This window comes from Malassezia vespertilionis, chromosome 9, assembly GCF_029542925.1.
Source record: "Malassezia vespertilionis chromosome 9, complete sequence".
In the NCBI taxonomy this organism is placed as follows: Eukaryota; Fungi; Basidiomycota; class Malasseziomycetes; order Malasseziales; family Malasseziaceae; genus Malassezia; species Malassezia vespertilionis.
Genome location: NC_079255.1, coordinates 135,986 through 149,280, shown reverse-complemented (window position 1 = coordinate 149,280; position 13,295 = coordinate 135,986). Strand labels below are relative to the sequence as shown.

The following is a 13,295-nucleotide window of genomic DNA, read 5'->3' as shown; positions in this document are numbered from 1 at the left end:
TGGTGGTATGGTGAGACGCTGGTAGCATGTCATTGGCTGTAGCTCTCCAAGCGAGATGATCCTTGCGCTGTGCGTACGCTGCATACCGTTGCGTAAAAGCGGCCTCCGCTCCACATCACTCCACTTTCCACGCTCCTTTCCATGCGTGTATTGGTCGTTGGTGCGGGTGCGGTCGGCTGCTTTTACGCAAGCAGGCTCGACCCGTCTGCTTTTGTGGGACTTGTGTGTCGTTCCAACTATGATGCCGTGCATGCCCACGGGATTTCGATGAAGACAAGCAGTTTTGGTGATTACCACTACCAGCCCAATGCAGTCTACGCCGCTGCAGAAAACGCTGCCATGGACGGCCCATGGGATTTCGTGCTCGTCGCTACGAAAGTAAACACGTCTTTGACTGCAGCGGATATTATCGCATCGGTCGTGTCGCAATCGACAACAATCGTGCTTATCCAAAACGGCGTCATGATCGAATCCCCGTTCCGCGCGCGATTCCCCGAAACGCCAATTCTATCGGCCGTCACGGTCGTCGCCGCGACACTTGTCGAGCCCAATGTCGCCGCGCAGTACCGCTGGACACGGATCAGTCTTGGTCCGTACTCGGATTTCTACGCACACGACGACACTCCCCTGCAGAAGCAGCTGCTCGAGCGTGCAACGGATGCCATGCGCACGCTTGCACAGTTGTGGAAGAACGGCGGCATCAGCGATGTTGAGGAGCACAGTGCACGCGATATTCAGCTCGTCCGCTGGCACAAGCTGTCCATCAATGCGGCATTCAACGCTTCGAGCGTCCTTGCAGGGTGTATTGGCAACGGCGAAGCCGTACGCGATCCGTACCTGCGTGCGCATATAAAGGCATGCATGGAAGAAGTACTCGACGCTACGGAAACGGTGTTTGGTGTACCAATGCCTGCACGCTTTGCCAGCCCCGACAAAATCATTCGAAGCAATGAGAAGAACGTGGGCAGCAAGTCCAGCATGCTCCAGGACTGGGAGGCGCACCGCCCTATGGAGCTCGATGCGATCCTAAAGAGTCCACTGGAACTTGCAGAAAAGCACGGTGTATCTATGCCGCGCTTGCAGAGTATGTATGCACTTCTGCGCAGCGCAGAAGCGCAGCGGCGTGCCTAGCTACTTTTTCTTGCCTTTGAGCTGCTCGACGGCTGCTTTTTTCGCCGCAGCCTCTTCCTTCTGCTTCTGCTTAAACGCAATGTCCTGTTATTAGTGTGGTAAGTACATACGTCGTCATCCATCCCCTTGCTCTGCTTCTTCGCTTGCTTCAGCGGTTTCAGCTTGCCGCCTTGACGCCCCGACATGATGTCGTCCGTCACGCTGGCGGCGCGGTTTCTTTGTCGCTGACTAAGCGTATACCGTTGCAGTTACGGGGCCGTGCGGTCTTCTGTCGCGTGCCATGGACTGACCGACAGGGTACCAGCGGACTATAAAACGCGTGGCCGTGCAGGCGCATCCGTCATGTCGGACACGAGCGTGTACCAGAGCGGGCGGCCACGCCGGAGCACGACCCAGTATGATTTGAGCGAAAAGATGGAGGAGGAGGAAGCTTCTCTGGCACCTACACTGAAGCGCCAGCGGGGATCGCGCACGCTGCATAGGAAAACGGACCACTCGGTGATTGAGCGCCGCCGTCGCGAAAAGATCAACGATCGATTGCTGTGTTTGCAAGAAACGGTACCTGCATGCCGCGAAAAGGCGTTTGAGCACTTTAAAAAAAAGCCGTGTCCGCATGGGACTGGGACGAGCGCGGAGCGGATCGGCAGCGAGATGGTCCTTGAAAAGCTGTGCATCATTTCACATACCGTCGACTATGTCATGGAACTGCGCAAGCAGCTGGAAGCGTACCGCGCCATGTGTACTTGCGAGCCAGAGATCCCATCGCCAAATGAGCACACCGAAGAACACGCCCAATTTGCTCACGATGGACAGCCGCGCACTTGCACACGATCACCCAATGAGGATTCCTTGTCGCCAACGCCGGTTAAGGACGAGGCCATGCCGATCAAGGAGGAGAGCAAATCCCTAAAATTAGAGCGCAAAAAGCATCGCACCCCAGAGTACGAGCAATGCAGCTCTCCGGAAATAGATGCATGGGAAGAGCATATTGCTACGCCATGTATTCACCACGCTCCGCTTCCTTCCGTTCCTGCGATGCACGCGTGGTCGTGCATGCGGCCCCACACGTATCCTCACCCACACGCTCATGCTCATGCTCATGCCCACGCCCACTCCCACGCCCATGCCCATGCCCACGCACACTGGCTGCCGCCATATATGGCCCCTGCATGCCATTATCCTCCGCCACGCATACCCAAACACCAGCCGCGCCGCGAAGCGAGCTATGGGCTTCACGATTCGGACCATGGATGGTACACACATCGGCTTCCTCGGCCCGTAAAAGGGTATGCGGACGAGTACGAGCCTCCGCGCAAGCACTCGTGCAGTGCGTCACGCCTCTCATTTCCACAGGCATGTGATGCTGAGCATGGCATGCGCTTGCCCAAACGGTCCAAGGTCGAGTAGTCCCTGTAGCGTGATACTTGATGTACAAGTGGAGGTTTTCTGCGTTGCATTTTCGCTTGCATATTTGCGCCATGCTTGGTCGCCGCGCCGCGCTGCTGGAAGAAGGACTGTTGCGTGCGCTGCACACGGCGCGCGCTGCACCCCGGCTTGCACGCACGCTGAGCACCAAACCGTATTATATCACGACCCCTATATTTTACGTAAACGCAGCGCCGCATATAGGGCACCTGCACTCGGATATCCTGGCAGATGTGCTGTGCAGGTACCAAACGGTACGAACGAATGGATGGTCGCGCCATGCCTCACCCACATACCCGCCGCCAACCAGGCCCTATTTTTCCACAGGTACGGACGAGCACGGAATGAAGGTCCAGCGTGTCGCAGAGAGCCGCGGGATCGCGCCGCGAGCCCTGTGCGACCAAGTGAGCCAACGATTCGAGGTGCGTACCGGAAAAGCTGACCTTAGGATCTTGCGTATGCAATTGGCCTGCAGCATACACGCTTTATCCGCACAACCGATGCGGACCATGCAGAGGCGGTGCGCACGTTCTGGGTACGTACGCCTGCTTTCTCACCCTAGCGCACGCTGGTCCGCAATGGCCATATTTACTTGGGCAGGCACGAGGGGTGGTACAGTGTATCTGACGAGGCGTTCTACCCCGAGACGCAAATCCAGCAGGTGGAGCAGGACGGTGAGACGTTCCACATTGCGACAGAGAGCGGCCAGCGCGTCGAATGGACAACCGAGGTGAATTACAAGTTCCGGCTCTCGGCCTTTCGTGAGCGGCTCATAGCATGGCTCGAGGCGCGCCCCAATGCCATTGTGCCTTATGCCGTGTACGATCACGTCCTTTCCGAGCTGCGCCAAGGACTCGGTGATCTGTCCGTGTCTCGCCCGCGGAGCAGGCTGCATTGGGGCGTGACGGTCCCCGATGACGCAGACCATACCATCTACGTATGGGTCGATGCATTGGTAAACTACTTGACCGCCGTGGGATACCCAAACACAGACACATATTCTTTCCAAGCATGGCCCGCCGATGTGCACGTCGTCGGGAAGGATATCGTGCGCTTCCATGCCATCTACTGGCCGGCTCTGCTCATGGCCGCTGACCTGCCGCTGCCCACGACCGTACTCGCGCACGCTCACTGGACGGTGGAGAAGGCCAAGATGTCCAAGTCGCGCGGGAATTCGGTGGATCCGTTCGAGGCGCTTGCCACCTACGGAGTCGATACCCTCCGCGCCTTTCTCATGCGCGTCGGCGGCAATCTCGGCACCGATGCAGATTACAGCGCCACGCAGGTCGAGGCATTCCAGCGCAAGTACCTGCAGGGCCAGCTGGGCAATCTACTTTCACGCATCCTTGCGCCCAAGATCCAAGCGCGCCTCGCAGCGAGCGCACAGGACGAAATGCTCGCGGCGCCGCAGCTATCAAAAGACGAGGCAGAGCTGTGGCAAACGTTGGTGGCTCTGCCACACGTGTGGGACGATTGCATGACGCGCTACGAGTTGGCCAAGGCTATGCAGTCCGCATTCCATGTGATTGGGCTTGCGAACGAGTATGTACAGCGGGTCGCACCATGGTCCGCAGAGACAGACGTGGATGCGGTGCGCCGCGCTGTGTACGCTGCAACAGAGACACTGCGCGTCGTGGGCATCCTTCTACAGCCCATGATGCCAACCGCAATGACCAGCTTGCTCGACACGCTATGTGTAGAGGAGCGTACATGGGATGCATGCTGCATACACCGCGACGCGATCCCCCTGCGGCTCGCGAAATTCAAAATCCCGCCGCTGTTCCCGCGGGCACTCAGCAAATAGCACACTTATTCCCTAGCTGCGAATCACCCGACATGCATACTGTAACCTTTCCCGTGCTTGTGATAAGCTCGCAGACATCGCCGCGCTTCCCGCCGCCGGTCATCCACGCCGGCAGATCAGGATCGACGACCATCCTTGCAGTGCCATTCCGCTTTTTTTCAGTGTCGAGGCGCTGGAGGTGCGACTTGGCTTCGGGGGAAAAATTTACTGAGCCTGTCTCGACTTTCCATGAGAGCAAGCCATTAAAAGAGGGGGGGAGGTATACGGTGACTGTGGTTAGCGTGGGTTGTACGCACCATTGCCCGTCGTCGAAGAGCAGCGAATATGCAGCGGCCGGCGGCCCACATAGATCGGCACATGCACACACGCGGAATTCCGCACACTGCGCGCCTTGACAAACACACTCTTGCGCAGCGCATCGTTGAATGGCGGCGCGTCCAGCGTCGGTGCACCGTGCAGCACGTTGACCACGACATTCACAGGACTGGACCGCGAGTGAAATACGGCGCTCGCTGCATTCTGCTGCACCACATCCGGTTTCGGCAGATCGTACAGCGGCGGGCTCATGTCGGGGACATTGGCACCGATCGTAAAAGTGCCTTTTATCGACGCCGACGGCCAGTCGATATACAAATGTCGCACCGCTGGCTCCGCATCCTCTTCGCTCAGCGCGCGCAGCTGGCGTGCATCCACATCTCGCGGCATGCAGTCACTCGCAGCCGTGTCGGGCAAGAAAGACTGCTTGTGATGTGCGGTACTTTGTGCCATGGTGGAAGCGGCTGTGTACCTGTTTAATTCCTTACTGCACAGCCTAGGCTTGGCGCATGCACTGCGCGCGGATTACGCGTGCATATTTCCCAACCATGTTTTATTATTCTCCACCATGGCCGCACCAGCGCTGGCAATCGCTGTATGGGGCGACGCAGAGGCACTGCCTAGCGTGGACCCTACGTCACTCTATGCTCTCGCATTGGTGCAACTTGCTTACGGAGACACACATCCTCTTTATTCTATAGTGCCCCGCGCATGGCCCGCGCCGGACACTGTCCCGGCGTTGTATGCCGTGGCAGAGGTAAATCACCAAAAATGGACGACCGACGTACTTGCCACGAGCCCAGACGATATGCGCGCGTACTTGCGCGATCATTCACCATTGGATTCATCGCTGCGCACCTCTCCGCTTGTCGCGGCGCGCGCACAGGCAGTGCATGCAATGATGGATGATACATTGTCCGATCTTATACTGCATACCCTCTTTTCCTTGCCGCCCAACTTTAGCAGTGTAACTGCACCACTGCTATCAAGGCCTGGAAAGCATGTATTCCCGTCGTCGGCCCCGCGGCGTCTTCGTGCGGCTGTGCGTGCACGCTTGCAAAGCCCGCACATTGCCTTGTGGGGCAGCAGTTGGGAGCGCGAAGAAGCGGCGCAGGCGCGCAAGTGGGATACCGCCGCGGGACTCGCGCAGCGGGGAGCGCTGCCCCAGGTGGGACTGCGCCCGGAGCTGAAAGGTGATATGCAGGAGGCGTGGGAGCGCACGCGGATTGCTACAAAAGCACGCACGATTTTCGCATCGATCCAAGCCATCCTCCAAAGCCATGCATTCCTCGCAGGCGCGGCCACGCCGAGCTCTGCGGACGTGCGCTTGTATTCACTCCTTGCGCCACTTTTGCTTACAGAGCGTGCGATACCCGTAGATTTCCTTGCGCAACAATTGCGCACGGAATTTGCGTCGCTTGTCGAACACTGCGAACGTATGCATCGGCTTCTATGGGCGCAGTGCTCGAGTACGCACTGGGCTTGGTGCCGCACGGATGTGCAGCCGATGCAAGCATCCTTGTCCTGGACGCCGCTGCTCGCCGCGTTGGATCCACGCACCTGGATGCGGAATTGGCGCAGCGTAAAGGACTCGCCACGTACCCAGACACCGCAAGGGCCACTGCCGCCCACGCTCCGTTACGGCCGTCTATTTTGGATTGCCTCGGCAGTGCTTGCACCGATTGCATACATCCTGGTGAACGGACTGATTGTGATTGAGTATGTTGACGAAGACGAAGACGAAGACGAAGACGAAGACGAGGCAGACGGCGAGTTTGTAGAGACCGAGGACGGCCAAGAAATTCCGCAGGACGAGTTTATCACTGACGACCTCGACGAAATGGATGAATGAAGTAGTCGCGCGGTACCTACAAGTTATAGGGGCCCACGTATTGGCGCAGCACAAGAGCTCCGATGCATAATTAGTTAGCTATATACCACTACGATTTGTGTTTCTTGCGCGCAGACTTTGGCTTTTCTTCCTCTTTCCCGCTCTTGCGCTTCTTCTGTTTCTTGGTATCCTTGTCTGCCGAAGGCTGCGCGAGCGATCCCGCTGGGTAGCACCGTCCTGTCAGCAAATCCCAAGGCTGAACGTGCGGCTCGTGTGGCTTTGCCTCCGTTTCGACGCCGACCACGCGCCCAGCCGGCGGCTTTAGGGCAATGTACATGCGGCGATGCACGGGTGTGAGCGCTGTAGTGAGCAAAGACTGAATACGCACCTGTAGCAAGCGTATTCTGCGCACTTGGTACCATAGCCGCAATCGAGAAGAGATCGTCGGCGACGCCGCCAGGGTGCACATCGTAGAAATGCGGCTCGAGATACTGGTTTTTCGGCGCCGTGCCGGCAATATCGATCAGCTGCGTGCCGCCGTCGCGATGCGCACGTGTCTTTTGCATCATATGCAGCTCGTACGTATCGTCAGCGACACGCAAACTCGCGAGCGTCGCAGGCTTGCTGCTTTCGAGCGACTTTAGCGGAATTGTTGTGCCATCGAGCCGCTCCGCGTCAAGCTCGTCAGGAATTCGAATCACCCATAATTCCTCATCTTTCCCTATGCTTGTCTCTGCCAGTTCTGCGCGTTTGTAACCGGCAGGTGGCACAAACCCGCGCTCCGCCGTGCTGTCGGACATGGCCACAGGACGACGCCAAAAAAAAAATGGCTTCGAGTAACGTGCCCGATGTGGGCCTGCCCGATGTGGACCTGCCCGGCGGTTTCCCACCTTTTCCACCATTTCCCTCGCACGCACACTTTTGTTGATCTTTGCCATTGGGCTCGCCTTGCGCTGGCTCAGGCAGCGCAATGCTCGATTGCGCCACATGCCCCCAAGTGAGGAGCGTGTCGCTATTCTCGGTGCGTCGTCGCTCGATGGACTTGGTGCTGGATTCTTGCAGCAATATCTCGAAACAGGGCGCCGCCAAATCGTGATTGTCGGCCGCCGTTTGCAAGCGCTTGAGGAGGTTCGCCATGCCGCGCTTGAGAAAACGCAAGGAAAGCGACACCCTGATGCGCAGGTACATATTTTCGTGGCGGACTGCACAAAGCCGCGCGATGTGCTGGAGCTGCGAGGGTTCATCGATATGCGCATGCACGGCCTCGATACGCTCCAGATCGTATTTGGAGTCACTTCGATTCTCCCGCTTCTGGGCTTGGCGAACGCCGATCCATGCGGCGTGAATGCCGACGACCAAAAGATGACAGCCTTGCAGGCCGATGCCATAGGATTGGACGCGATTGCGCAAACGGTGCAGCAGTCGTCCGACAGCAATCTCAAGGGCACTGCACTGGTGCTTGGTGCACTTATTCCTATGCTGCAGACAACGTCCAAAGACCCGGTCGTGGTCGCAACAGGCTCCATCGCCGGTCTTTTGCCCGCGCCGACGCGCTCTGTGTATTGTGCGACTAAAGCCGCGCAGCACTTTTTGGTGGATAGCGTCGCACTTGAGTGCCAAACCCAGGCGGGGACGCCAGTGCCGGGCACGGACAAAAAGCGCGCGCTTGTGCGCTTCCTGCTCATTGCACCGGGCCCGATCCAGAATACGTTTGTCGCCAAGTACGCAGTCGACTCCGTGGCCGGGCCGCGCGACAACAGAAGCAAGGCGCTCGAAGTCCACGATGTTGTACGCACGACGCTGAACAAGGTAGACTCGGTCGGCTCGGGGTTGTTGGTGATGCCGCAATACTTGTTTGCTGCGCACTTGCTCTCCAAGTTTAATGTGACAAAGGGGATCACTGAGCGCATCGCACATAAGATGTACCGATACTAGCTGCGGACTAAAATATATCTTACAAGTGTAGTGAGGCTATGTGTTGCTTAGATTACCGATAGTCGAGCAACAAGAAGTTTGTACGGCGGCCCAAGCGCAGCGAGCTGCGCTGGTGTGCCGACAACGTGATCCATTCCTGTTTATCCGCAGCTTGGCGTAAAAAAAAGCTGAAGATCCAGTAACGGAGATGCAAGAAGTTGTGTTGTGCACAGCACTTATCCAAAGCCGCGAGCGAGTCGCTGGTTTTGTCTATCAACATGCGCTGTCTGGATCTGCCGCTCGAGTCGCACATTATAAAAGCCTAGGTAACCTTGCGTTGCGCAATTAGAGAAACGCAATACAGTCGCGTGCATCGATTTCTTTTGCTCCGCTGGATATTAAACATGCATTGCTACAAACCAGCACTAAGCAAACTCAGGGACACAGTACTGGCCCGGCCCGTACGGCTGTTGTGAGAAATTTGGTGTCAAACATACCTTTGTCGTGAGCGAGCGTGGCCCATCAAACGGCGCAGAGTTCAAGCGCCCATTTTGCGGCCCGACCTTGGGCTGTCCGCCCTTTTCGAGCATATCAAGGACCTTGATCACCGATTCCGGCGTGAGATCCTCGTAGTAGTCGTCATTGATCTGGACCATGGGTGCATTTGCACAAGCACTGTTGTTAGCCTCCTTGCACTGTACATACCCTAAGCATTCAACCTCGAGGATGGAAAACTTTTTGTCCTCCGACTGCTCGCCAGCGCGAATACCGAGGCGATCCTCGATTGCCTCGAGCACCTTTGCCGAGCCACAGCCACCCAGGGCGCATGGCGTGGTAGTGCATACCTGCACAAAGTACTTGCCAACAGGCACGCGGTTAAACATGGTGTAAAACGTCGCGACCTCGTACACACGCATCTGTGGCATCTCGAGCACACTTGCAACATAGTTCATTGCCGAGATCGGCAACCAGTTATCGTGCTGTTGCTGAGCAAGATGCAGCAAAGGAATCACGGCTGCCTTTTTATATTGCGGGGGGTAGTGGCTGACGATCTCGTTCGCGATCTTCTTGTTTTCCTCGTTGAATTCAAACGGGAGCGAAGGGTTGTTGTACGGCGTATCGCGGTGCACAAAAAGCGCATCGGACCGCACTGCAACACTTGTGGCAATGCTGCGTCGTGCCGTACGCGCAGCAAATCCAAGCTGCATAGAGAGCGGAGACGCCATCCGGCCTAGGTGACGCAGAGCCATTCCCGCCATGTTTCGTAAACGCTCGCTGGTGGTTGGTCAGTCAGAGCCGTGAGGCGGCTTTTCCGTTCGATATCACGTGATGTGTCTATGACGCGCCGCCCTCCACAAAGGCCGCCATGGCCCCTGTCTGTGCGGTATGTAGCCAAGACACGGTACAGGGGGCCGCAAAAAAAGGTGCAGATGTATGCACAGTATGCAAGGCACTTGCAATCAATGAGGAACTTGATGCGCCGTACGATGCAGCTGCGACAGCTGCGCCGCCGTTCCCTACAGACGCAGAACGCCGCCTGCGCCACCACGTCTACGATGCAGCAAGCGCCAAACTCGCAGGAGTGCGCCGGCAACAGGTTAGGGTAGTATCTATGATGCACAGTGCCGCTTTGCGACTTGGGTATGCGTACGCAGCAGAGCAGGCGTCTGCATTATTTCGGCACGCTCAAGAATCGCTGCCTGCTCCGATGCCTTGGGCTGCTGTCGGTGCCGCTGCGCTGTACGTGGTGCTACGCAAAGACGCGCGCATTGTAGATGTTGATGCGGTCGCGATTGCATCGGAGGTTCCTGTGTCGCGCTTAGTACACACACTGCAGATGCTTCGTACGATCCCAGTGGCGTCGTTTGCTGGGATAGTGATAAACGACCCTGCGCTCTACCTTGGCACACAGCTGGCATCGTTGCAGGACGCACTTGGGAAGTCGCCACGAGCCATACCAGAAGCGCATGCGATCTGTGCCTTGGATCCACAGCGGGTCGAGCACATTGCGCTAGACCTCGCAAGAATGTGCACTGCGTACCAACTTGCCTACCTCGATCCCCAGCCATTTGCCTATGCGATCCTGTTGCACGCCCTCGAAGGCACAGTAAAGGTTTCACTTCCAGTGCGTGCGCTTGCGGAGCTTGGGCCTTCGTGCATCGAGCGCCGTATCTCGGGGCAATGTCTCGCTGCGCCGCCCTCCGGCAGTGTCTCGACGATCCTTGCGCGCTACGCAGAAACGCAAAAAATGCTCGCCGAGCATGTGGCATCACTGCCGTGGGTTGCAAACCGCGCTGTCCAGAAACGCGAGCGCGATCGGACGCGCGGAAAGGCATCGGTACGGCGAAGTGTATCAAGACAAGAGGTAGCCTACTATCTACAGGACGCGCTCGCAGTATGGTCGCGTGCGCCGACAGTAGCCGGCGAACAGTGCTGGACACGGCGGTTTAAGTCGCAGAAAATGCGCATACGCACGTCTGCAAAGCCAGCGCCGTACCCGTCGTATGCGGAACGCATGCAGCTCACGGCTGCAGACATTGATACCCTTAGTGACACAGAAATTGACGCGCGCCTGTTTGCGCCGCAGGAGCTCGAGATGTACATGCGCAGCGACACGGAGCGCGCGATGATCAGCACGCTCAAAGGATGGGACGAGTCGGCCAGGCCAAGCGCGCGGAAACCTCCTCCATCCCCACCACACAAAATACGCATTCGCGACGTGCCGCGCGAGTTATTTACCCCGCTGGATCTCGCAGCGCAGACGGAAGAGAACGAGTGGGACTAGCTGCCCGGGACTTTGTGTCGCTGCACACCGATCGTTCTCGCCTTTTCTCCGACCAGATCTTGGTACCATGCCGCCGAAAGGCTCGCTGTTGCTCGGTCGTGTGCATTGAACGGCCCCATTAGTTTGCCCAAAAAGTTGGTGCGCACCTCGTTACGGAATACGTGCACAGACCAGGCTTGTCGGGATGCGTCGGGGAGAGGTAGGCCAGCCTGCGGTGGCCTGCAGATACGTGTATCATCTCGACCTGATGAATCGTCTCCAGCGCCGCGACCGAGCTATCATCCGCGGATTGTGCGAATTTCTTGATTGTCACGGGATTCACGACCAAGCGGCGCGCTTCGTGCATGAGGTGGACGATGGAGAGTTGCGCATACTAACTCTCGCGGGTCTCGACAGCAGATTGCCATAGCCCATGGTGCACAGGAAGCGCGCCGAAATAGCTGCCAAGTTCGAGCAGCTGTTTTGCAGTAGGGTAAAGTGTTCTGCCTACCGGCGCTACGTTTGACGAAATCCGAGTAAAATGCGAGTGGAATGTCTTGTGCTGCCATAGCACTGAGCCGTGGCGCGTGCGCAAATATACCTATGCCGGACCAATGGCCCACAATTCGATACCGCGTCCCTTGTAACGCTGCCAATACAATTACATCAGCACAGAGCCTACGTACATAATGTGAGGTACGCCTGCATTTCCTGGTGCTTCAGCGTAACATGGTGCCGCGAAGCTTGCTCCAGTATATCTTTTTGGCCAAAAAGCACGCGCTGCATGACAGAGGCACCTGCGGCGCGCTGCTCAATCCGTATCACGTGGTATTTGTGCGGCGTCGGCAATTCAACACGCACTACGATGTTGGGCCGCTTGTTTCACTATACGACCGATGTGATGCTCGTGTCGACCGTGCTTGCGGGCATCAAGCATACATCGGGACTTGCGGTCAATGTGGATGCGATTCCGGAGCAGAACGTGCGCGGCGTCCTGCGGTCTCTTCTCGGTGCGGGCGAATACCTGTTTGAGTCCTCGCTCTCGTTCGCACAGAACAGCAAGTACTTCCATGTAGTCAACCCTGCGCGACAACTTTCCTTCTTTGCTAGGAACGAGCCTCCGCATATGCAACAGTTCCCATCCTCGTCGCCACCACACAGGTGGTGAGTGGGGCAAGCCTAAAATTCGGGAGAAAACGCGTGCATGCATTGGAACATGCATGCATGCTCAGCACATAGACAGTGTGGCATACTTTTTGTCGCCATGCACTTTTTACCCCTCTGGGCCATCTTAAGGTGCATACGGCATAGTGCGCAAGCCTCCAAATATTACATCGAATTCTGCCCATTTGCTTAATTTCTCCACATACTCGCTAGCGCAACATCCCTCTATCATGCTGCTTGCTTATCCCGACTGCGTGGCTAAGGATACGATCGATCTGCTAGTCTTGCCGCATCCTCGCTCACATATCCCCACCTACTTTGCCGTGCCCCAAGCGCCGTGTCCACACGAAATGTACGAGCTGGTTGTGGTGCGCCCCGAGAAAAGCGCCGCGCGCAGTTGGTTTATCAGCTCGTCCGCGCAGGAGCAGGGACACGTGCTTGGGGACGGTGCACTGCGCCTCTTGTCACCTGTAGATCCCGTATTTGTGCTGCTTGGACTGCTTGCACCGGACTCCGCACGCTGCGAGAGCCGCCAATTCCGTGCATGGGATGATCTTGTGGATGGCGCGTGCGACTGGCACGCACAGCATCGCGCACAATGGCACGATATTCCCGTATTTCTCGGCATGCAGCGCGTGCTTGCACACGCCGACCGAATCTGTGATACCCAGGCGATGCCGACAGGCGACGGGCACGTCTATCGCCTCAATGTTGCCAAAATTCACGCGCTCCTCGATGTAAAAGCGCAAAAGCTGCTCGCTGACGACGTGTGGGCCAAAGCGCCCGAAACACTCGGACGGTACGCACGCAAGTGCTTGGACAGCACGCCTGGGAAGACGGCGGACGAGCAGTATGAGGCGGCGCGGCGCAATACTGTCAAGAGTCTCTTGCACGCGCACATTCCAGCATGCATCGCTGCGGGGTGGACGTAGCGGAGGGCAAAAGTG

General features: G+C 57.4%; 11 protein-coding genes across 11 annotated transcripts; 7 read left to right on the top strand and 4 right to left on the bottom strand.

Moving 5' to 3' along the window:
• Positions 1-141: 141 nt before the first annotated feature.
• On the top strand, positions 142-1,131 carry MVES1_003857 (2-dehydropantoate 2-reductase; the record flags this gene model as incomplete). Its single annotated transcript, XM_056208667.1, has 1 exon — positions 142-1,131. The coding sequence occupies one exon, from the start codon at positions 142-144 to the stop codon at positions 1,129-1,131; it is 990 nt and encodes a 329-aa protein (XP_056064642.1).
• A 342-nt stretch (positions 1,132-1,473) lies between these two features.
• Positions 1,474-2,538, top strand: MVES1_003856 (uncharacterized protein; the record flags this gene model as incomplete). Its single annotated transcript, XM_056208666.1, has 1 exon — positions 1,474-2,538. One exon carries the CDS (start codon positions 1,474-1,476, stop codon positions 2,536-2,538), a length of 1,065 nt encoding a protein of 354 aa, XP_056064641.1.
• Positions 2,539-2,609: 71 nt separating this feature from the next.
• Positions 2,610-4,360, top strand: MSM1 (methionine--tRNA ligase; the record flags this gene model as incomplete). The annotated part of the gene is made up of 3 exons (XM_056208665.1): positions 2,610-2,978; positions 3,005-3,091; positions 3,119-4,360. 3 exons carry the CDS (start codon positions 2,610-2,612, stop codon positions 4,358-4,360), a joined length of 1,698 nt encoding a protein of 565 aa, XP_056064640.1.
• Positions 4,361-4,636: 276 nt separating this feature from the next.
• MVES1_003854 (uncharacterized protein) lies at positions 4,637-5,128 on the bottom strand (the record flags this gene model as incomplete). Its single annotated transcript, XM_056208664.1, has 1 exon — positions 4,637-5,128. The coding sequence occupies one exon, from the start codon at positions 5,126-5,128 to the stop codon at positions 4,637-4,639; it is 492 nt and encodes a 163-aa protein (XP_056064639.1).
• A 115-nt stretch (positions 5,129-5,243) lies between these two features.
• Positions 5,244-6,527, top strand: MVES1_003853 (carboxy-cis,cis-muconate cyclase; the record flags this gene model as incomplete). Its single annotated transcript, XM_056208663.1, has 1 exon — positions 5,244-6,527. One exon carries the CDS (start codon positions 5,244-5,246, stop codon positions 6,525-6,527), a length of 1,284 nt encoding a protein of 427 aa, XP_056064638.1.
• Positions 6,528-6,615: 88 nt separating this feature from the next.
• On the bottom strand, positions 6,616-7,306 carry MVES1_003852 (uncharacterized protein; the record flags this gene model as incomplete). Its single annotated transcript, XM_056208662.1, has 2 exons — positions 6,616-6,866; positions 6,895-7,306. The coding sequence occupies 2 exons, from the start codon at positions 7,304-7,306 to the stop codon at positions 6,616-6,618; spliced, it is 663 nt and encodes a 220-aa protein (XP_056064637.1).
• Positions 7,307-7,493: 187 nt separating this feature from the next.
• On the top strand, positions 7,494-8,441 carry MVES1_003851 (uncharacterized protein; the record flags this gene model as incomplete). Its single annotated transcript, XM_056208661.1, has 1 exon — positions 7,494-8,441. The coding sequence occupies one exon, from the start codon at positions 7,494-7,496 to the stop codon at positions 8,439-8,441; it is 948 nt and encodes a 315-aa protein (XP_056064636.1).
• A 404-nt stretch (positions 8,442-8,845) lies between these two features.
• On the bottom strand, positions 8,846-9,646 carry MVES1_003850 (uncharacterized protein; the record flags this gene model as incomplete). The annotated part of the gene is made up of 3 exons (XM_056208660.1): positions 8,846-8,887; positions 8,918-9,095; positions 9,126-9,646. 3 exons carry the CDS (start codon positions 9,644-9,646, stop codon positions 8,846-8,848), a joined length of 741 nt encoding a protein of 246 aa, XP_056064635.1.
• Positions 9,647-9,786: 140 nt separating this feature from the next.
• On the top strand, positions 9,787-11,205 carry MVES1_003849 (uncharacterized protein; the record flags this gene model as incomplete). The annotated part of the gene is made up of 1 exon (XM_056208659.1): positions 9,787-11,205. One exon carries the CDS (start codon positions 9,787-9,789, stop codon positions 11,203-11,205), a length of 1,419 nt encoding a protein of 472 aa, XP_056064634.1.
• Positions 11,206-11,323: 118 nt separating this feature from the next.
• Positions 11,324-11,970, bottom strand: MVES1_003848 (uncharacterized protein; the record flags this gene model as incomplete). Its single annotated transcript, XM_056208658.1, has 3 exons — positions 11,324-11,541; positions 11,584-11,700; positions 11,871-11,970. 3 exons carry the CDS (start codon positions 11,968-11,970, stop codon positions 11,324-11,326), a joined length of 435 nt encoding a protein of 144 aa, XP_056064633.1.
• Positions 11,971-12,049: 79 nt separating this feature from the next.
• On the top strand, positions 12,050-13,280 carry MVES1_003847 (uncharacterized protein; the record flags this gene model as incomplete). Its single annotated transcript, XM_056208657.1, has 2 exons — positions 12,050-12,259; positions 12,612-13,280. The coding sequence occupies 2 exons, from the start codon at positions 12,050-12,052 to the stop codon at positions 13,278-13,280; spliced, it is 879 nt and encodes a 292-aa protein (XP_056064632.1).
• Positions 13,281-13,295: the final 15 nt, after the last annotated feature.